The sequence below is a fragment of the Chlorocebus sabaeus genome, chromosome 11, assembly GCF_047675955.1.
Source record: "Chlorocebus sabaeus isolate Y175 chromosome 11, mChlSab1.0.hap1, whole genome shotgun sequence".
NCBI lineage: Eukaryota > Metazoa > Chordata > Mammalia > Primates > Cercopithecidae > Chlorocebus > Chlorocebus sabaeus.
The window spans coordinates 64,511,124-64,534,517 of record NC_132914.1 but is presented as its reverse complement, the minus strand read 5'-3'; the positions used below and the strand labels follow the sequence as shown (position 1 = coordinate 64,534,517).

Below are 23,394 nucleotides of genomic sequence, written 5' to 3'. Positions count from 1 at the left end.
GGAGAATGCCTGGTATGTTATAAATGGGAGCAATATAATAGCTCTAATGTTTAGGATCTTAGAAAAAAATGCCCTCAAGTGAAAAAAAAAGTGTATTTTATTAGTAAGTATATATGTAGTAGGCACTACACTGAATGCTCTATACAGATCATCCAGCTCTCACAACCACAGGTAGATATTTCTAAATACACTCTTATTACAAATAAGAAAAGTGAGGTTTAATAAAGTGACTAACTAACTTGCCCAAGATCACACACCTAAATTAGAAGTGAAGTCAGTTATGTGATCACAAGTAGTATGACTCCACAGCTATAAGACATCTCTATTAACATCAAAGATAAAGACTACTTTACTGAATCTTGAAATTATTTAAATATTGTTTATCAAGTAAAACCAAGAATACTTCAATCAGAATAGTTTACAAGTAACATAATATGAACATGCATTAACTATATAAACATATCCCAGAACTTTCTGCTTCTCTATAGATATTCTGGAACTCACATTTCCATACAAAGACAATTTTAAAAGCATTGCATTTACTACCATGATTTTGTAAACTGTACTTTAAAACCCACCTGACTCTGAAGCATTGTTAAAGGTGTTTCTCCCTGTTCCATCGCATCAGGGTCACATAGCCAACTTTGTACAGGACGAGTTTGCTTCAAAAGAGAAAGGTATGCGTGAAAAACATCTGCCTTTACATTCTCTTCACGCTCTTTAAATCTGGATATTAGGGCAGGAGAGACGGTCTTGTAGAATTCTGGAAGCATTTCATGCCTTGTGCTAACTACAGCATCCAAGCACTTCGCAGCTGCACGTCTCACTTTCCAACTCATGTCATCATCATCACTGTATTCATCATCACTCCCTAAAGGGTAAGTTTTAATGTAAACAGGCTATTAATGACAAGAGAAGTATATTATTTTAAACAGAAAATGAATTGATATTCTTAACCAAATCAGTTAATCTAACTTTCCGGTAACATATACAGCAACAGGTAGGTTTCAATAGAACTGGAAGTTGAACAAAGAGCTTGTTACTTCTATAAGTCTGCACATAAATTAAACTTAAAAAAACAAACATAATTGTATTTTTAATTAAACATTTTCTCATTTATTTTGTAATGAACTGTGCTTAGTTATAACCCTTTAAAATCATCAATTAACACATTCAACTTCTTTAGAATATAAATATTTATAGTCATAAATTTCCCAGCTTTTGAAACAAAATTCAAAGAACTTACTTAACAGCATAGAATCAAGCAAACAATCAGGGACTTTCTAAGAAAAACCATGAAATGGATTTGAGGTAATAGAGTAGGTGATAAAATGAATGGTTACCAATCCCAAAACACTGCAGAACTAATTTTCTGGGAACAAAAAGAAGGTTGATATCAGCTTTGTGACTACAAGGCTTTTCACTCGACTTGTTGATAAGCTATGAGGAACAAACATGTATATTCTAAACCTTTCACAATTTTGTCTTAATGTACTTTAAAACAAAACTATTTTTGCTTAATTATAACAAGAAAATGCTGCAAGCTTAACAGAGAACCATTTTTCCCCTAATGCTAAACCTTAAACATTCAAAGCAGAAGCACTAAGAATTGTACCTCACTTACCTATACTTGATAGATAACATGTGTGTGAAATCTCCAGCAACTCTTTCTCTCTAACACCATCAGGTTTAATTAGTTGGGTAATATGAAGTCAGAAAGGTGGCAGAAATACTAGCAGTTATCATGATAGTCTAAAATTATCTCACAATAATTTCGTGATTCTTAGACAAAACTATACATAGCCTTGAAATAACTGAGAGGAGTGATATCTTTTTACTGGCTTTTATTCCAATTAGCTTAGTGACAGTCAAAGGTAGTCAACTAGGCCTTAGAAGATTCTACAATATATAATAAAATAATAAAATTTTCCAACTCAAAAGCTTAAAATTCACCTTAGCACATTATAGGAAAATACAACCAAATACCACTAAATGCGAGGCATTTGCTTATTTACCAATATCTATTTAAATAAAGTTAAAAGATACTGCCAAAATATACTACCAAGTTAAGAGCACATAAAAGTTTTTTCCATGTCCATACACTATGGTAATTGCATCCCAGAAATATAAGCTTTATTAAAAACAAGATTATAAAAAATTAACAAATGTCCCAATTCACTAAAATTATGTTGATTTTATAAATCACAAAAACACCATGGTAGAAAGTCATTTAATGGGTATAATTCATATTAACTGATAAAGCAGGTGAAGTACCTGTTTGTTATACAGCGCACAAAAGACCAACATTCAAAACCTGGAATACACATTGCTACTGATTTTTTCAAAAGATATTCATATTAAAATATAAGCTAAGTTTTCCCTTCATTAATACAACCCATTTATTGATTGCCTGTGTGTCAGGCACTGTCCTAGGCACTGGAATAAAGCAGTCAATCAAGAGATTAAAACGTCGAACCTTCATGAAACTTACATTCTAATAGGTAGGAGACCATCAATTACAGTATGTCAGAAAGTAACTAAGTGTGATAAACAAAATAAAAACAACAAAATGAAAGAGTTCTGAGGTGGAAGACTATATGAGGGATGTGTGAAAAAGGAACCAGGTATGACTGCAAGATTTTTGGTCTGATCAACTAAGAAGAATGGAGGTACCATTCTGAGATGGAAAAGGCTAAAGAAGAACAGGTTAGGTGGGAGATGGGGAAGGGGTAGGGAAAAGATATTTTAGATATCCTAGCAGCAATATTAATTAAGCAGTTGCATATGAATCTGTATTCACAAGCGAGATCTGGATTAAAGATAGGATCTGGGTTGCCAGCATACTGATATTAAAGCCAGGAAACTAGATGAGATCAACAAATAAATCAAGAGTATAACAGGTAAGTTCAAGGACTGAGCCTTGGGATACTCTAAGTACAGTGGTCAGGGTGAAGAAGAAGAACCAGCATGGAAGATTGGAGTAATCCAAATGATAAGACTATATCCAGGCTGGAATGGTATCCCAGAAGCTAAATAAAGAAATGTTGACGGGCGGATCACGAGGTCAGGAGATCGAGACCATCCTGGCGAACACGGTGAAACCCCGTCTCTACTAAAAATACAAAAAACTAGCCGGGCGAGGTGGCGGGCGCCTGTAGTCCCAGCTACTCCGGAGGCTGAGGCAGGAGAATGGCGTAAACCCGGGAGGCGGAGCTTGCAGTGAGCTGAGATCCGGCCACTGCACTCCAGCCTGGGCGACAGAGCCAGACTCCGTCTCAAAAAAAAAAAAAAAAAAAAAAAGAAATGTTGCTGAGACTGAGTAATACAATAGGCAGAGTCAAACATTTGCAATCTTGTGCATCACTGGAGGAGTGGATTCAAGAGAGAATGGAAAGAAAGAAACTGAACTGCATTGAGGAGTTCTGTTGCGGAGGAGAGAAACTAGGTAGCAGCTGCTTGAGGTGTATATGGTGTTAAGAAATTTTTTTGGTAGTTGTTTTTTAAAGATGGGTGAAATTACTCACTTAGGAAAGTTGTTACATAAATTCATTCAAAGAATCAAACTAAACAGTACTCTCAAAAACAAAAAATCCACCAACCTGTTTACCTAGTAACTTACCAACTTAAATATTTGTTACTACGATTCTTCCAATACGAACAGAAACAACTGAACATGAGCAACCCCTATGTCCTTGAAGTGCTGCTACTCCTTTCCAGAGTAAATATCATAAATCATCGTGTGATGGCATCAATCTTAGGAGCCTCAGAAACGTTGTAAGCTATTAATGAACGTTAAATGGGGCCTCAAACAGTATTAAGAATTTTTCCTGAACTATGAACAAACAAACTAATATTCTTTCAAACCAAGCTGCCCTAAATATGTACATCTACAGATTCAATTCTTTCTAAAACCTTGGTTTATCTCCTTACAAAAATGCTTTGTAGAAAATTTGAATAGTACTTAAAACCAGAAATCATATATAGTTGCTAACCAAGAGAAAACAAGTGGTAATGGAACTAGTTGTAAATATACAGATTTTTTTCTGTATACTTAAAGAAATAAAATTGGGACATGGTGAGCAATTTTTGCTACATACTTTTCACTCACCTTATTGAGAACATTAATGAATGATTTTTAGACATGATTTTTTAATGTGTTGCATAACAGTTCAATACATAGATGCCCTCTAACTTAATCTGCTATTGTCAAATATTGAGATCATTTCCCTTTTCACTATTATAACTAAATAAAACAAACAGTACAATTTGCACTAAGAATCATCTCCATTTATAACACTGTCTTTCACAAAAATTTAAAAGATTCTATTTAATTTGAAATACCTTGATCATCGTCATCACCACCATCAGCATCCATTGCATTTTCATCTTCATCTTCATCATCATAATTATAATTTGGATCATAGGTAAGATATTTAAGACAAATATTTATAATGGTAGAAACATGAGGATATACTTCCTTAGGACATCTAAAGGCAAAAACAAAAGCTGCCTTGAAGAGCTGTACTTTTCTCCTTGATTCATTACCTGCCACAGTTTGCTTTATCACCAGCAATAACATAGGAGAGTAGTTCCCATACTACCTAGCACCAATGATTCTTGCTGTTTCTCTCCCATGGACTTACAATTTTAAAAGGTTTACCTTTCAAATTTTACTTATTTAATCAATTTTAAGATGAACTCCCTTAATCCCCATTTTAACTATGTTATGGTTAATGTGTGGCAGTATAGACAGAAATCGGTATATACTCAACATGTTATTAGAAAAACCAAACCCAGATGAATGTGCTCTTCAGTAACCAGGATTATTTGTGGAAATGCCAGTGCATATTCACCTAAGTTTGGTCTTCTAGTGATGTAATGAGAGGACAACATATAAATGCCCACAGGGCCAGCAAATAAAAGAATACTTTGTGTTTGTCAACTAAAGGAACAAAAATGAATCCAACAATTTCTGATTTTCATAATATGATATGATTAAAAGCCACTTCTCAAAACCAGAAGTGTCAAGGGATAAATGCAGAAAACAACCAGTAAGGCCTCAAGACACCATGATACTGCATTAGTCAAGAGCAAAAATTCTGTTACTTATCTTGTATTGCCTTCCAGTACGCAAATATACAATTTTTACTAAGCTTTTAAAAAATATATTAGAATCAGTTTCCAAATTGAGAATCACTGACCTAGCTAAATGGATGTGACCTAAGAAATTGTTGAAAAAACAATTCACTATTTATTTCTGATAAATAATTTATCCCGCTGGGCTTTCAGTACAGACTACATTATTACACTGGCATTTCTTCCCTTCTAAAGTAAACCCAAAATAATTATAAATACCTTTCCCAAATTCTTTAAAGTCCTAACAATGACAAGAAAAATTTTCAAAATAAATGTGATGACCACATTTTATAATAGCAAGATAACATTAATTTCAAATACCGTATTGTCTGTTATATCTGAAATCCAATAGGCCGCTTCTCCTCACACACCTAATGTAGATCTTATGATTCTATTCTTAAGGAAAAGGTTTTTGTAAAAAATAGAGATCTTAAAAACTTACCTTCTTACAAATGATTCAAAGGCTTGAATACAGTACTCTCTCAATTCATCATCATCTACATTGCAAAATTTTACCACCAAAGGAATTATCTTCTCAAGGTATTCACCTAAGAAAAGCATAATGGTTCTTTAAAAACATGCATTAATGTTTTTAATTAAAGAAAAGTTTAAAACTTTTAAAGATTTCTTACCTATTCTATGACCAGCTTGCCTACTAATAGCAGCAATACATTGTATGTAGGTTCTTGTTGTTGACATAGAATCATTTTTGGACAACTCTGACAACAGATGTTCAATAAGATCTACAAAAACTATATTTCCACAGCTCATAACCAGATGGCCAAGAGCGATAATGGTTCTTTTCCTCACTGCAAGTCTAGGGCTGGTCAACTGGGGAAGCAGACAGGTCAGAATTGAAGGATGGAAATTAACAAGAAGTCCTCCTTGCCTTAAAATAAAATAAAAAAAGAAAGAAAACAACAAATGAATTCAAGATGCCTGGCCACTACTAAATGTCTGGCCTCTGACCTCAATGTAAATATTCAGAACACAAATTTAGTTGAGACTAATTCAAATTCAGAGTGAAAGGAAAATTAAATTCTTACTTTATCTAAAATGCAACTGAAACCTGAGCCAAGTGAATGTGGCATTGAAATTTACATTGCCAAACTGACTCCGGGAATCTAGACCTAAATCCCCAATTATAGGTTATCTAATCAATTGGCTTGGGAAAGTATTTTTAAAAAAAACAAAACAAAGCTAGGCATGATGGCTCACACCTGTAATCCCAGCACTTTGGGAGGCTGAGAAAGGCAGATTGCTTGAGCCCAGAAATTTGAGACCAGCCTGAGCAACATGGCAAAACCTCATCTCTACAAAAAACACAAAAATTAGCTGTGTATGGTGGTGCATCCCTGTAGTCCCAGCTGCTCAGGAGGCTGAAGTGGGAGGATCACCTGAGCCTGGTAAATTGAGGCTGCAATGAGTCATGATCATGCCAATGCACTCTAGCCTGGGCCAAAACCTGTCTCAAAACCAAACACAAACAACCACCACCAAAACCACACAATAATCTTATCACTTTGTTCTTCCAAAATCTCTAAATGATTTTCTGTGCCAGGCACGGTGGCTCATGCCTATAATCCCAGCACTTTGGGAGGCCAAGGTGGGTGGATACTTTGAGACTACCCTGGCCAACATGGTAAAACCCTGTCTCTACTAAAATCACAAAAATTAGCCAGGCGAGGTGGTGGGCATCTATAATACCACCTACTCAGGAAGCTGAGGCAGGAGAATCACTTGAACCCAGGAGGCGGAGGTTGCAATAAGCTGAGATCAAGGAACTGCACTCCAGCCTGGGTGACACAGTGAGACTCCATCTCAAAAAAAAAAAAAAAAAAAAGTCTTTAAATGGTTTTCTGTATTCTGACTTTCTGTATTGCTTTTTTAAGGGGGAGGATTCATAACACTAAAAAATTGAGCTTCTCTTGAGTTCTCCCTCTCCCTTATTGGCTTTCCTCTATATATAGTTTCATTGTTAATGTTGTTCCAACACCCCTCTTCCAAAGCATCGCAAATGTATAGTTCAATGAGTCACTACTACCCAAACCTGTGCCAGGACAATCACTGTTCGTGATTAAATCACACATAGGACAAAAAGTCTGAATTTTCAGTTTATCAAATTAAACATAAATTCCTCATCCACCACGACATGACCCCAATTTATCACGATGATTTCCTACTGCTTTTCTATTCATTCTATATTCTAGAAAACTAGAATATGCTTCCCCATTCATATACTACTTATGTATTCTACACCTGGGCACATCTAACTATTGAAGCACTACCCATTCTTCAAAACCCAATTCAAATGCCACTTTCCATAAAAATAATTTTCTTGAATCCTTCCATTTTAAAACCCCAAACACACTATGCTCCCAGTTAGTCTTTAGTCCCATTCTGTCCTGTAGCCATTTGTGTTCTTATATCCTATCGTAAAATACAAGCTCTTTCAGTGCCAGGATGATAGCTCCCACTTTATACACACACATCCACACACCCACATGAAGGCACTTGATTGTTTTTAAGTTGAAATGAATTTGCCACAAAAAACATACACACAAATAATGGTGGCCTATAATGATTATGAGAATCAGAAATTGACAGGTCCTTTAAGGTATTTTCTCCTAGGAGTTGCTTAGGTCTATGTTCTAACATCTGACTTCCAAAGGAAAGTGAAAAAGCAACAAATATATAAAAGCCAAGGTCCTCCCTCCCCTAAAATATGCACTATTAATATGGTTACTGACAATTACCAGCATTCTTTTAACTGGAAAATCCACAACTACCAGCACATCTCCTTATCTAAATACATCACTGAATGCAAGAATATATAAGTAAAACAAAACATGAACTGTGCTAAAAAATTTAAAAATCACAAGTTTTATTAAAGAACTATAAAATGTTTACTATACAGTATTATATACTTATACATTAGTGTAATTAGCTTATTTCCCCCTCACTCCCAATCACACAAATTGATAAAAGTCACCATTTAAATATGAATAATTTTTCACTAAGTTTTATTGTATTTACTAGAAAGGGTTTTTAGTAAATCAATGTAGTATCTGTATTACAAGTAATGGAAATAAACAGGCACACTTACCTGCTCAGCATATCAGCCATAATATCCAAGGCTTCTAGCTGAACAGAGACATCTTCCTGTTTTGCTATTGCACTGGTAAGACGTCCAGTAATCTTTTTACATACATTAGCAGCTAATGCAGAGCCTGCATGAATAAGAAGGCAATAATAATTTCAAAGCAAGCATGTTGAATTCCCTCTTATATTCATGGTAGTTACCAAATATTTAACAACTCCACACTTGATCATGAGACACAAGAGATCCAGGGCAGAAAAACACATCTCTCAAAACAGGCTGCTTTTCAATAAAATAACTTAATAGAAATAAACAAGAATTAGACCAAATCTTTAACAACTCCACACTTGATCATGAGACACAGGAGATCTGCGGCAGAAAAACACATCTTTCAGAACAGGCTGTTTTTCTATAACAACTTATTAGACATAAATGAGAATTAGAGATGACAACTTCATAAGGGGTAAAAGACACAGGGAAAATACAGATATCAGCAGATTCTTTCTACTGGATACCAATAGATATTATAGATAACTAGTAATAGTAGATAGATAACTATTCTATCTACTGGATAATCTCTATGCATTGGTATGAATGCTAGCTATGGAGCCAGTAGTAGTTGCAGTGCTTGCACCCCTAAAGCAGCAAGGAGAGTTTTCTCTTTTTGAGTCTCTTCTAGTAGACTAGCCTTTTAAACTTCAGTGAATTAAAAAGCATATATTCTGAGCTCCAATGCTTAGCAGCTTCTTAAAAAAAAAAATTAGCCATAAGTTTTAATAAGGTCCTTTCCAACTCAAAGATTCCGTAACTTCATTATAAAGTAGAAACTTCATTCCAGGACTCATAAATCAGAATTGTTACTACTTAAAGTAGGTCATGTCGTTACTGATGAGAGAAAAAAAAGAACAAGTCACTCTGAAAGAATCTGAATGGTTAAAAAAATTCTTACAAAAAACCAGAAATTGGCTCAATGCAAACATATTTCAATGAGAGAAAAACAATTTAAAAATATATACATAGCTAATACAATTATAAATAACATACCTCTGAGCTGTTGAAATGTTTTACTGAAATAAGTAACTATTTAATAAGGGTAAAATAACACTGGTATGATACATTGAAGAAAGCACCCTTTTTGGATTAAAAGACAATGGTTTTGAATCTTTACCCAATTACTCACCCAACTTTGGGTGAATTAACCTAATCTCTCTGAATTTCAGTTCCCCCATCTACAAACTAGAAGGAATAGTAAGACCTCCTATATGATTGATGTTTAGACTAGTTTACGTATGCAGCCTTTAGCATGAAAACTAGCACAATGAATGATTTAAGTAAATGAGTGAAAATAATATACCCAGACTACATTATTTATTCTTTTGTTTTTTTTTATTTTTATTTTTTGAGATGGAGTTTCGCTCTTGTTCCCCAGGCTGGAGTGCAATGGCACCATCTTGGCTCACCGCGACCTCTGCCTCCTGAGTTAAAGTGATTCTCCTGCCTCAGCCTCCCAAGTAGTTGGGATTACAGGCATGCACCACCACGCCCGGCTAATTTTGTATTTTTAGGAGAGACGGGGTTTCTCCATGTTGGTCAGGTTGGTCTCTAACTCCCAACCTCAGGTGACCCGCCTACCTTGGCCTCCCAAAGTGCTGCGATTACAGGCATGAGCCACCTCACCCAGCCCCCAGACTACATTATTACCAATCTAAATCTTCCCATGAAATAGGTGATAATCTCACCTTTTGCAGATGAGACAAGAAATTTTAGCCTGCTAATTTTAGCAATAGTTTAGTAGTCAAGACCAATTCTAAAATTTATATTACCTACACATTTCTGTCAAAGATCAAAAGCTAAATTAGTTGACAAATACATTAATCATAGTTTTAAATTTGTTTAACTATCAAGTAGCTGTAAAAGGCTCAGCTTTCATTAAAGCTACCAGTAAACTGAACTATTTCACAGCTACGTCTGAATGGTGTTAAATTGTACATAGCAAATACGACGCAAAGTGAAATTAATACTGGAAATAGATTTTGGTTATCTCTTCCCTCACTGCATAGGTTGGCATAATTCTAGTCTGCAGTCATGGTACACACAGTATAAAATCTTGCTCCAACATATAAAAATCCTTCACCAAAATACATACTACAAATAAGTTCAATCGAAATATTCCTTTACCAGTTAATTTACTTCTAAGAAAAATAAGGCTTCAAGCTTTAATTTTCTTAATTGTCCAAAGGGATTCCTACGAAGATCTGTAAGGACAGCCACTTCCCTCCCTCCTTGGCCAGAAGGGGAAAAAAAGGTGGGGAGAAATACCTCCACATAAAAACAAATAGGAAGAAAAATGTGCTCTTGCTTACCACTGGAAGCTGGAGGAAGTTCTCCAATTACTGTTTTAAGACCAATACTTGAAATGTCTCGAAGTTGTTCTTTATCAGAAAGCATGTTAGTGCAGAGGGTATCTACAATTGTCTCTACTTGGTATTCTTTCACTTTACTCACTAAAGGGCCAAGACTGTAATACAAAGAAGAAATTGTTTAAAAAAATCTAGATAAGCACAAAAACAGGAAAATACATAAGTAGAAATGTTAACCTTTCTGCCTAGAACTTTCAAGATAAAGTATATACCATGTCTGTATCATAAATAGTATACAAATAACGACATAAGAAAATTGTGATTGGTTAAGATTTTTGCAGTTGGTTTCCAAGTTTTTCTCATTGATTTCCATCCTAGTATCATGAAACCGAAGCTGCTTTCCATATCATACCCCATGTCATACCCCTAAAGCTAATTAGCTGACAAATACAGAGAAAACTTATTTCTTATTTTTTTAAGAGACAGGTTCTCACTGTTGTTCACACTGGCCTTGAACTCCTGGGTTCAAGCAATCCTCCCACTTCAGTCTCCTGAGTAACTAGGACTACAAGGACACACCACCATGGCTGGCACAAAACCTTTTAATAATAAAAAGGTGAGACCCGATGCAGTGGCTCACACCTGTAATCCCAACACTTTTGGAGGCCAAGGTGGGTGGATCACGTGAGGCCAGGAGTTCGAGACCAGCCTGGCCAACATAGTGAAACCCCATGCCTACTAAAAATACAAAAAAAAAAAAAAATTAGCTGGGCGTGCTGGTATGTGCCCTTAGTCCCAGCTACTTGGGAAGCTGAGGCACAAGAATTGCTTAAACTCAGGAGGTGGAGGTTACAGGGAGCCGAGATTGCACCACTGCACTCTAGCCTGGGCCAGAGGAGACTCTGTCTCAATCAGTCAATAGGTGAATTAGGAGTCTGCTCCTGAAAAGAAGTTTTTCCTACAATTGAAGTTCCATCTAACATAAAGATTTAGCATCCCTCATCTAAAAATTCAAAACTCTTTGAGTGCCATGGTGGAAAATTCCACACCTGACCTCATGTGCTGGTCAGTCAAAGTTTTGTTTCACGCACAGAATTATTTTTTTCCGTTCCTATCCTCAATGTACAGAATTACTAAAAATATCATATAAAATTACCTTCGGGCTATGTGTATAAGAGATATATATGAAACATAAATGAATTTCATGTTTAGACTTGGGTTCCATCCCCAAGTTATCTCATTTTGTATATGCAAATATTCCAAAATCTGGAAAAATACAAAATATGAAACACACTCTGGTCACAAGCATTTCAGATAAAGGACACTAAATCTGCATCACTTTGCCAACTTTGACCCTTTCTTCCTATCACCAAACACCACCTCATGAACCAAAAGAATTTCCACTGCCCTTGAATCTTAATTTATAAAACAATGTGCCTTTTATATTCTTGTCTAAATGTTAAAAGCAAAAAGTAACTGGTTGTAAAGATGAAAACAAGTGAATACTACACTACCCTGTGCTCCCAAAGCACCTTGTATATACTTTTCTCATTACTATTATGGATGTTGTTACAAGTTTGCATTATGTTCATCACTTCTTGAGGATGGAGGAAAGTCCTTCTTTTGTGTTCTTCTCATAGATTTTAGTAGGTAAGTTTGGTACATGAGTATCATTAAGACAGCAGCTCCCAACCATTTTGGCAGCAGGGACCGATTTTGTGGAAGACAATTTCCACAGATTTGCAGAGGAGGCGGTTTCAGGATGAACTGTTCAACCTCAGATCAGGCATTAGATTCTCATAAGGAGCCCGCAACCTAGATCCCTTGCACGCACAGTTTACAATAGGGTTCGTGCTCCTATAAGAATTGAATTCCACCGCTGATCTGACAGGAGGCAAAGCTCAGGCAGTAAGGCTGGCTCACCCTCTGCTCTCCTGCTGCTGTGCAGCCCAGTTCCCAACAGGCCAAGGATCTGTATGGGTCCATGGTCCAGGGTTTAAGGACCCCTATATTAAGAAGTCACTGTATTCAAAATTATCGAATAACAAAGACAGTATGGCCCCCTATCTTCAAAAACTTAACCATCTGGTTGATGAACTATGGAACTCACATAACTATTTATGAAATAAAGAAGGCATTCACTACCCTGTCATGATTAAAAACAAATTAAAAAAAAACCTTTTAAATGCAATGTCAGCATTTACAGGGTAAAAGACTGAACATTAACCGTCAGATTTTTAGGTATTATTATTATTATTATTATTTTTTTTTGAGAGACAGTCTTGCTCTGTCACCAGGCTGGAATGCAGTGGTATGATGTTGGCACACTGTAACCGCAGCCTCCGAGGTTCAAGCAATTCTTATGCCTCAGCCTCCCAAGTAGCTGGGACTACAGGTGTATACCAACATGCCCCATTAATTTCTGTATTTTTAGTAGAGACGGGGTTTCACCATGTTGACTAGGCTGGTCTTGGACTCCTGACCTCAAGTGATCCACCTGCCGTGGCCTCCCAAAGTGCTGGGATTACAGGCATAAGCCACCGTGCCAGGCTGGTACTGAGCTTTCATGAGGTGGTTAGAAAAGAAGAGCATTTCAAATGAGGAAACAAGCTCTTGTAAAGACCAGAAACTAAAACAAGTAGAATGTATATTGAAAGAAATTAGGAGTAAAAAGAACTGCTTGATACAAAAGGCAGATGGAAAACACCACAGGAAAAGTAATCGCCTATGATATTATAGAGAACTCTTAAAGTCTGGTCAATGACTTTAAATGTGATAAAATTGGAAGCCAACACATTTTTTGAAGCATAAGTGACATCATGAAAATTTAATTTGATAAATGCTCAGATCAGTGTCTCAAATAGATGCTCAATTGATGACTGCTGACTGCTTGACCAGAGAAGTAGAAGGCAGGGCAATTTGGTGATTTAAACGATAAAAATAAAAAAACTGAAAGGTTAAATACAGCCTAATCCAAAACGAAGGCAGTGTTAACGGAAACATGACAGATACATGAAGAGACCGAATATAAAACAATAAAAATCGGGAGTGGAGTTAAAAGGAACTCAAAAAATGAATTTAAAGAGTTCTAGCTTTCAGCAGAATAGTGGCGAGTCACGACTGTAATCCCAGTACTTTGGGAGACTGAGGCAAGTGGGTTCCTTGAGCTTGCCCAGCCTGGGCAACACGGCAAAACCCCATCTCTACCAAAAATACTAAAATTAGCTGGTTGTGGTGGCATGCACCTGTGGTCCCAGCTACTAGGGAGGCTGAGGTGAGGATCACTGGAAGTAAGTCAAGGCTGCAGTGAGCTGTGATCACAGCACTGTACTCTCACCTGGGTGACAGGGTGAGACCCTGCCTTAAAAAAAGACAATGTTATTATTAATTAGCTGGACATGGTAGTGTATGCCTGTAATCCCAGCTATTCGGGAGGCTGAGGCAGGAGAATCACTTGAAACCAGGAGGCGGAGGTTGTGGTGAGCTGAGATGGCGCCACTGCACTCCAGCGTAGGCAACAAGAGCAAAATTCCATCTCAAACAAATAAAATAAAATAAAAATCATAAAAAAATTGAAATGCTGTATTTAAAAACTAACAATAAAAAATAAAGGGTAGTAATTATAAAACTGAGTAAAAGAAAAAACAAGACTTAACTACCTGCTATCTACAAAAAACAATTTTAAAAAAACAGATAAAACAAGAAATAAAAAAGATACATATGCACAAAAACCAATCTTGAAACAAATGGGAGTGGCTATATAACTAACATCAGTGAAAATATATTTCAAGGTAAAGTGTATTACCAGAGATAAAGAGAAATGTCTTATTCTCATAAAAGGGTCATACATCAAGAAGACATCACTATTATAAATGTGTATGTACCTAGTCATTGACAAAGACTCTGACCAAACTTTACTAAGCCATATCTGAGCACTCTTCTCAACAAGCAGTTCTTGACCCTGGGCCCCTGTCCTTGCCAGGCCTACCCCAATTGTAGCGAGAATGTCACCACCCTTGATGTTTGTTCTTATGTAATGTTCCATCTCTGACTATTTCCGCTTTTTGGCTATAAATTTCCACTTTCGTAGTATTTGAAGTTGAGACCAATCTCTCTCCCCTATTGCAATAGTCTTTACACCTATCACAATAGTCCTGATTAAAGTATTTCTTACTGTTTAAACAAATGTCAGAACAATTCTGTCTTTAATATTATACAGTTTTAAAATCATCCGTCTCAACAGTCAACAGATCAACTAAACAAAAAAAACAGAAAGGACAGCCGGGCGTAGTGGCTTATGCCTAAAATACCAGCTCTCTGGGAGGCCGAGGTGGGCAGAGTACTTGAGGTCAGGAGTTCGAGACCAGCCAGGCCAACATGGTGAAACCCTATCTCTACTAAAAATACAAAAATTAGCTGAGTGTGATGGTGTGCATCTGTAACCCCAGTTACTTGGGAGGCTGAGGCAGTCTCAGAATCGCTTGAACCCGGGAGGTGGAGGTTGCAGTGAGCAAAGATCATACCACCGCACTCCAGCCTGGGTGACAGACTGGAGTCTAAATAATAATAATAATAATAATAATAATAATCTGAACACTATCAAATACCTTGACCTGACACTTATAAAACACTTTACCCAACAACTGCAGAATATACTTTCAAGCATATATAGAACATTTGCCATGACCTACCATTTGGTACACCACAAAACAAATCTCAATAAATGTTAAAAGAAAGTACCCTGACCACAGTAGAATTAAATTATAAACCTGTAAAAAAATAACCTCCAAATTATTTGGAAACTGCTTCTAAATAACCAATGGAATAAAAAAAATTACATCAAAAATTAAAAATATTTCAAACTGAATGATAATGAATATACCAAAATTTGTAGGATGTAGCTAAAGACATACTTAGAGGAAAATATATACCTTTATACATTTAAATTAGAAAGAAAGCCATTAGGAAAGCAATAATCACAGAAGAAATCAATGAAACAGACAACAAACAGACAAAATTAATAAACCTACAAGTCAGGTCTTTAATTAAGATTAGTAAACCTGGTAAGTTCCTGATTTGATTCAATTAATTGATGATTAAAAAAAAAAAGGAACACAAATTATCAAAATCAGGATTGAAAGAAAGGGATATTCACTGATGACATGATTGTTTAGGTAGAAAATCCTGAGGACTCAGCAAAAACGACTTTAACAAGTATGAGATACTATGGTTTATGGTTGAAAGACTAAGTATTGTTAATACATGAATTCTTCTCAAACACTTCTAAAGCTTCAACACAATTTTAATCAAAATTTAAGCAAGCTTACTTTTAAGAACACAAGTTGACAACTCTAAAATTTACATGGAAATATCAAGGACCTAAAAAAACGAAACTACTCGTGAAAAACGAAGAATGAAGCCAGAGAACTTAAACTACCTTTTACTTTACATTTACTATCTACACCCGTATTTCTCAACAGGACAATTTTTGCTCTCCAAGAGACATGTGGCAATGCCTGGAGACATCTGTGATTGTCACAACTGGGAGAGGTGGGAATGCTATCAGCAAATACTGAGTAAAGGCCAGGGATGCTGCTAAACACTCTACAGTACACAGCATACATAGCTTCCAACAACAAAAAAGAATTACCTGGCCCAAAGAGTCAGTAATCCCAAAGTTGATAAACCCCGAGCTAAAATGAATGCAAGTGTTGTACTGGTATAAGTATAGACAAATAAACCAATGGAACAAAACAGCATCTATAAATAGACCCACACTTTTATAGTCAATTGATTTTTTGACAGTGATGCCAAAGTAATTCAGTAGGGAAGGAAGGTATTTTCAATAAATGGTGCTGCATCAACTGGATATCCATTTGGAGAAAAAAGAAAACGTTAATTCCTACTTCAGCCTTTGCAAAAATATATTCAAGGTAGATCATAGAACTAAAAGTAAAGCTAAAATTAGAAATCTTATTTGGAGAAAACCTTTACAACCTAAGGTAAACAAAGATTTCTTAGGACACAGAAAACAATAACCATAAAAGAAAATGTTTAATTAACTTACAAATTAAATCAAACTTTAGTAAATTCAAAACCAAAATTAAAAACTTAAGCTCATCAAATTCAGAGAAGAACTACAACTTGATAATAAAAAGTCCATGCACAAAAAAAACCAAATGGCCAAAAACCACATGAAACAGTGTTTGACATCATTAGTTACCACGGAAATAGAAATTAAAACCACACTTACACACCTACTGAGGTGGCTAAAATTAAAAACTGACACAACCAAATGGCTGGTGAGAATGTGGAGCAACTAGTACTTTCACATAAAGTGGTAGATAGACTTTGGGAAACAATTTGGCGTTTTCATAAAAAGCTAAGTGAACAAGAGCAGTTTCACTCTTGGGTATCAGTAAAAGATAAAGACACACATCCTAAACGGGACTTGCACACAAACGTTCATTGTATATTTATTCACAGTAGTCAAATCCGTGAAAGAAATCAAATGAATAAACAATCAATGGACTACTAATCATTAATAAAAAGGCATGAACTACTAATACACCCAACATGGATGAACTTCTGGTATCATGAGAGCAAAAAGAGCCAGACACAAGAGCACATACTATATAATTCCATTTATATGAAGTTTTGTAACAGGCAAAACTAATTTATGGTAAATAAAATCTGAATAATGGTGACCTTGATTGGATATGTTGTATGATAAAATTATACAGTTTTGTCAAATGATTATCCAGTCATTTGAAAAAGGTCCATCTTTTTCCCAGTGACGCCACCTTCATAACATACTTTACATCCTATTTTACATCACTGGTCTAGTAATGCCCCACTACCTCACTGCTTTGATTATAGAGACATAATATTTATAGGGCTAACCAACACCTCTCTACCTTCAGCAATTGCTCTACCTGTTCAGAGTTTTCTTGACTATCTTCAGCACATGCTCACTCTCAACTCTAATATACTTTAGTTTGTCTAGTTTCTGGAAAAAAAATTAATGATTTTTATAATTAATTTAGCATAAAAGTAACCTGAAGAGAACCAAAAACTTTATGATGTGGAGTTATCCCATCCAAGGACATGAGATGTCTCTCTGCTTGTTCAAGTACATTTTTGTATCTTAAAGTATTTTAAAATGTTTCTCTCATAAATTTGGAACAACAGAAAACTGTAATCTTACCTTATACCACACAACACTGCAATCCAAGTCACCATTGTAACATTTCTTGTTACATTTATTCCTATTTATTTTGTTTTTCTGTTGCTATAATAAATGGGTATTCATTTCCATTATCTTCTAATTGCCCACATGAAAAGCTAGTTATCAAAAGCTTATATAAAAGCTACTAATTTTATAAATTTTACATCCTACCTCACTGAATTCTTTTTATAAATTCAATTTTTCTTAACTGACTTGTTTTTCCCACATACACTTTTCAATTCTTATGCCTCTAATTTTCTTCCCAACCCTCTGTCTTAAAAGTGGTTAATACCCTCAAAAGAAACAGCAGAGAGATACACATATTTGCCTTGTCCCTGACTTTAGGGTGAATCTATCTGGTATTTTATAACTTTTGGGCTGAAATAACTGTGTGTGTGTGTGTGTGTGTGTTGGCAGGGCACTGAATGTGCGTGGGCTGAAGAAAGTCTGTGTGTGTGTGTGTGTACATGCATGTGTACACTTTTAATGTTAAAGAAGGACCTATCAATTCCTATGTTGTTACATGTTCCACCTGGAACAGATGATGAATTCTGTCAAGTGGGATAATACATTTTCAACCTGTTCTTCACTCTAATGACAAATCAAGTATGATGCTAGTTTTTGGAAGTTCTTCACCTCTCTAATTATACGAAGTAAACTAAGTGCTTTTTTTTTTTCTTTTTTTGAGACGGAGTCTTGCTTTGTTGCCCAGGCTGGAGTGCGGTAGCGCGATCTCGGCTCACTGCAAGCTCTGCCTCCCAGGTTCACGCTATTCTCCTGCCTCAGCCTCCCGAGCAGCTGGGACTACAGGCGCCCGCCACCACACCCGGCTAATTTTTTGTATTTTTAGTAGAGACGGGGTTTCACCGTGTTAGCCAGGATGGTCTCGATCTCCTGACCTCGTGATCCGCCCGCCTCGGCCTCCCAAAGTGCTGGGATTACAGGCGTGAGCCACTGCGCCCGGCCTGTTTTGTTTTAATCAAGAGTCAATGTTGACTCTTACCAGTGTCTTGACAACTAGGCAGTTTTTTCTCTCTTTGACCTATTAACATTATGAAATAACTACTAATAAAGCATATAATATTGAACTGCCCCTTAAAATCTTAGTCACAGTATGTTACTAATACTACACTGCTATATTTTATTTTGAACATTTAAATGAAGCTAGTCTATAATTTTCTTTCTTTTTTTTTTAAAGTATTATCATTAGTCAGGATCTGTTATCAGTATATAATTTAAATAAAAGTCTGGAAGGTTTTCATACTTACCCTATGTTCTGAAATAGTACAACAACTCTCTGTACTGGAATTATCTGTTTTTTTGAGGTTTTAAAGACGCTGTGAAATATTTCTGGATCTTTCTTTTGGGTGATGAATTCTTTGTTCAATTTTTCCAAAAATTGAAAGTTTTTGATATGGCTGCTTAATAATCTATCTATTGGGATTTTCCATCCTCCAAGACCCAGCTCTTAGACTATTTACTAATTATCATTTTATCTTCTACTCTATTTATATCCTAATTCCTTTATTTTCTTGAATATATGTTATTTCTTCCCAACTCCTCTAATTATAAATGTAAAATATCAATGAAAGGTCAAGAAACTCAGGTTCCTAATGAGTAAAGATACATACTCAAGTGACTAAGAACTAAGATACATACTAAAGTGACATACCTCCCAACTCTCAATTTGGGACAAAGACTACTTTTTTAAAGACTTATTTTTTTAAAAGGTTGAGAAACATTCAGGATATATTTTGAACAAAGCTTAATTTTGTTTATTAGGCACATGGCAAAAAAATATTAAAAGATAAAGAATTAAAGTGAAATTACTGACTCATCTGTATTATTCTACAACATCTTTTTTTTTTTGAGACGCAGTCTTGCTCTGTCGCCCATGCTGGCATGCAGTGGCACAATCTTTGCTCCCTGCAACCTCCACCTTCCAGGTTCAAGCGATTCTGCCTCAGCCTCCCAAGTAGCAGGGATTACAGGCGTGCGCCACCATGCCTGGCTAATTTTTGTATTTTAGTAGAGACAGGGTTTCTACATGTTGCCCAGGCTGGTCTCGAACTCCTGACCTCAGGTGATCCACTTGCCTCGGCCTCCCAAAGTGCTGGAATTACAGGTGTGTGCCACCACTCCCATACAACACCATTTTTTGAAAGACCCATTTTATTTTAAGCTTGCAAATGTCCCAAGTTAAAGAAATTTGTATTGCATGTCTGGATATTTTATGCTAATTAGTTCTCATATTTTTATTTACTCTTACAAGGGATATGTAAAAGTTTAGGCTAAAACAAATTTAAAATCCTTTAAAAAGAAGTAACATTGGAATAATGCTTTATATAAATCGATACCAAAAATAATGATGTAAAAAAAGACATAATTCCATAATTTTTATGAGGCTAAAAGTTATACTAATAAATATGTAAATTAAGGATTTCTAAAAGTTGACATTCATAAACTAAATCAGTATGTTAATGGAATTTATTCAGAAATCAAATTATTCACCCTACCAAAAATAAGAAACCAAACTGCCAACATCATGCATAGCAAGAAGCCCCCACTGCATTGTACACACAATCAGAATCTCCGTAATTCTTAGAAAAGACTCTCTGTGACTATTGTATCATATGTATATTGCATCAACTGATGATGATACAATATACATACTGTATCATCAGTGTTGTTTTAACTATGGTTTAACTGCTGCTATTCTTTATTAAGAATTTTATTATTATTAGTTTTTTGGCTGGGCATGGTGGCTCATGCCTATAATCCCAGCACTTTGGGAGGCCAAGGTGGGAGGATCGCTTGAGTCCAGGAGTTCGAGACCAGCCTGGGCCACACTACAAGAAAATTTTTAAAAATGAGGCAGGAGGATTTTAGCCCAGGAGGTCAAGGCTGCAGTGAGCTGTCATCACACCACTGCACTCTTACCTGGGAGGCAGGGTGAGACCCTGCCTTAAAAAAAAAAGAATGTTGTTATTATTAGTTTTTAATTTTCCTTAATCATTTCATTTTCATTTCATCCCTGGAATACAGAGATATACAGAAGCAAGTAGGGCTTTAACTCAGCTAAAAATGTAGGCTATAGTCAAACAAATGAGAGAATCATTGTTTCTGGAGTACCCTACATGTACTTCATAACAATTAAAAGAAAATACCATTTAGTAACTTATATGCTGTAAGGAAATACACTATATATACCATATACAAACACTAAACATTAGTCACCTAATAATTCTAAACACAAACACTAGAAAGAGACAGTACAAGGCTAAGATAATTTACTACTTATCATGGAGTTTTTAAAAACAGGGTTGGGGGAGCAGGAAGAAAGACTCAACCAGTAAAAAACAACTTACCATTTGACAGCTAAATTCTGTACCTCTCCATTTTTATCTTCCAGTAACTTCAAAATCATTTTCACTACTTTCCTTTCACTATCATCATCCAACTTGATGGAATCTTTCTGCAGTTCCGTCATCAAATCATTTGTAGCCATAAACCTATCAAAAAAAAAAAATTTGTTAATTTCAAAATTTTAGAGCATTAATTTAAAAAGATAATGATTTTTCAAATCCAGTCCTATACCATTCACTCAACAGGAACATCTTTTATTATAAAACTCATCCACTTTTTTAAAAAAGTGATCATAAATTTAATCTAAAAGCTACCAAGAAAAAGAGCAATAATGTACTTAAAATTTATTGTATCCAGAGAGAGGGTGAGAGAGTTTTTAAGTACTGATATGCTTTTATATGAGGTACCATTATCCAAAATTATTTTCCCCGGGTCAGTCTTAATCTCAAACTGACTAACAGGACTCTACAGTGAGCACTCTTTCATTCAAATTAACTGCATCACTGCTTTTAGGTAAGAAAAGTTCCTCTTTACTTTTTCTTTACATGGGATTTGAATTCTATCTAGGAAGTCCTTAACCACAAACATTAAGAACACCTTCCAAACATTAAAAACACTTTCAAAACAAGTATGTTGCATTGCGGGGGGTGGTCACATATCACCGGAAATTTTCCAAAATACCCATCACCAGGTATAGGCCTATTTTTTTTTTTCATTCTTTTTTTTTTTTTGTAGAGGGAGTCTTGCTCTGTCACCCAGGCTAGGGTGCAATGGCAGGATCTTAGCTGACTGCAACCTCTGCCTCCCAGGTTCAAGCTATTTTCCTGCCTCAGCCTCTCAAGTAGCTGAGACTACAGGCGCCTTTCACCAAACCCGGCTATTTTTGTATTTTTAGTAGAGACAGGGTTTCATCATGTTGCCCAGGCTGGTCTCGAACTTCTGACCGCAGGTAATCCACCTGCCTCGGCCTCCCACAGTGCTGGGATTACAAGTATGAGCCACCGTGCCCAGCCACCAGGCTTATTTTCAAAATAGTGAAGAAGTGATTCTAGAAAGTAGCTCCCCCTGACATCTCCCACCTCCTCTCCCCTTAAGAACCATTGCCCAAGGAAGGAACAGCCTGGCAAAAACCCAGAGTGATTAATCATCTAATCTCGCTTTAAATGAAAGGAGTGAACAGTGGACAAGATAAATAGAGTCTCAGGTAAAATAAGGTATAAACAGAGTCTCAGATTTTCTTCTCCACATGCCTTACCAAACAATTCATTGTTTTAAAAGTGATTTCTCAGAATATGAGATAATCACATTTAAATAAAGCCCTAAGACCTCCTTAAAAGCCAAATGAACTTGTCCCATAATTCTTGGCTCCCCTCCACTTATGGAAGCAATCCAACTAAGATAACTAGTTAGCGCTCTTTTCTTTTATTTGAACCAGATTCAGTTTTACTAAAAATATATTATCTTGTACACTACAGAGAAATGTCAAAATCCATGTTTAAATAAAAAAACAACTATTGGAGCCGAACTGATAAACAGCTATGGAGACAGTCCGCAACAGGGGTAATAAGCTATGTGGTAAAAGCTGGCAAAACAACTTAATAATTTAGAAATGCATTACATTAAGGTAATTTTAAGGATAACTCCAATAACTAGTATGTTCGTTTAATGCTGATCTGACAAAAGTTTTACACTACATGCAAGTATGTATTATGACAAAAACCACAATTACTTTTGCACCAACCTAATAGTTTAATTCCTACCACATTCTGTAAAACTGCTTATTTTTTAAAAAGCTTATATTTACACTGGGGCAATATAAGATCAATTAAGCATGTACTTTTAAAAAATGGACACAGCTCTCCTAACTGGAAGCCCCTCACCCATTTTATAATGTGACAAAACAAAATTAAAACGACATGATTTTCATTAATATTCCGGAAAGCGAAAAAACTGCGCAACACATTAATGCAGGCACTCCTGCACACAAAGCACTGAAAACACCTTAACCATTTTACTTAAATAAAATCCATTAAATAATCATAATAGTTATTACCTCTAAGAACCACTGCAATGCCAGTTATCTGCTTCCAGAGAAAACAATGATCATCAATTTATGCACAAAAACATAATTCCAAGTAAAAAGTTGTTTTTTGGTCCGGTATGGCTCTACTGGCACAAATTCATTCTTTACTTATTGTTTATTT

General features: G+C 35.8%; 1 protein-coding gene across 3 annotated transcripts in view; it reads right to left on the bottom strand.

Annotated features, from left to right (window-relative positions):
• The window catches only part of CAND1 (cullin associated and neddylation dissociated 1), a 44,115-nt gene that overhangs the window by 10,155 nt on the left and 10,566 nt on the right, over window positions 1-23,394 (bottom strand). For 2 of the 3 annotated variants that reach the window (XM_008003939.3, XM_073020925.1), the window contains exons 2-8: window positions 21,193-21,336; window positions 10,600-10,754; window positions 8,243-8,366; window positions 5,769-6,025; window positions 5,579-5,684; window positions 4,342-4,487; window positions 579-871 (exon numbers count right to left, since the gene is read on the bottom strand). In XM_008003939.3, the coding sequence (XP_008002130.1) occupies window positions 579-871; window positions 4,342-4,487; window positions 5,579-5,684; window positions 5,769-6,025; window positions 8,243-8,366; window positions 10,600-10,754; window positions 21,193-21,336 (1,225 nt within the window). Of the gene's footprint in view, window positions 1-578; window positions 872-4,341; window positions 4,488-5,578; window positions 5,685-5,768; window positions 6,026-8,242; window positions 8,367-10,599; window positions 10,755-11,752; window positions 11,818-21,192; window positions 21,337-23,394 lie in introns of those variants that run through there. The other variant, XM_037996836.2, reaches the window with a different exon arrangement.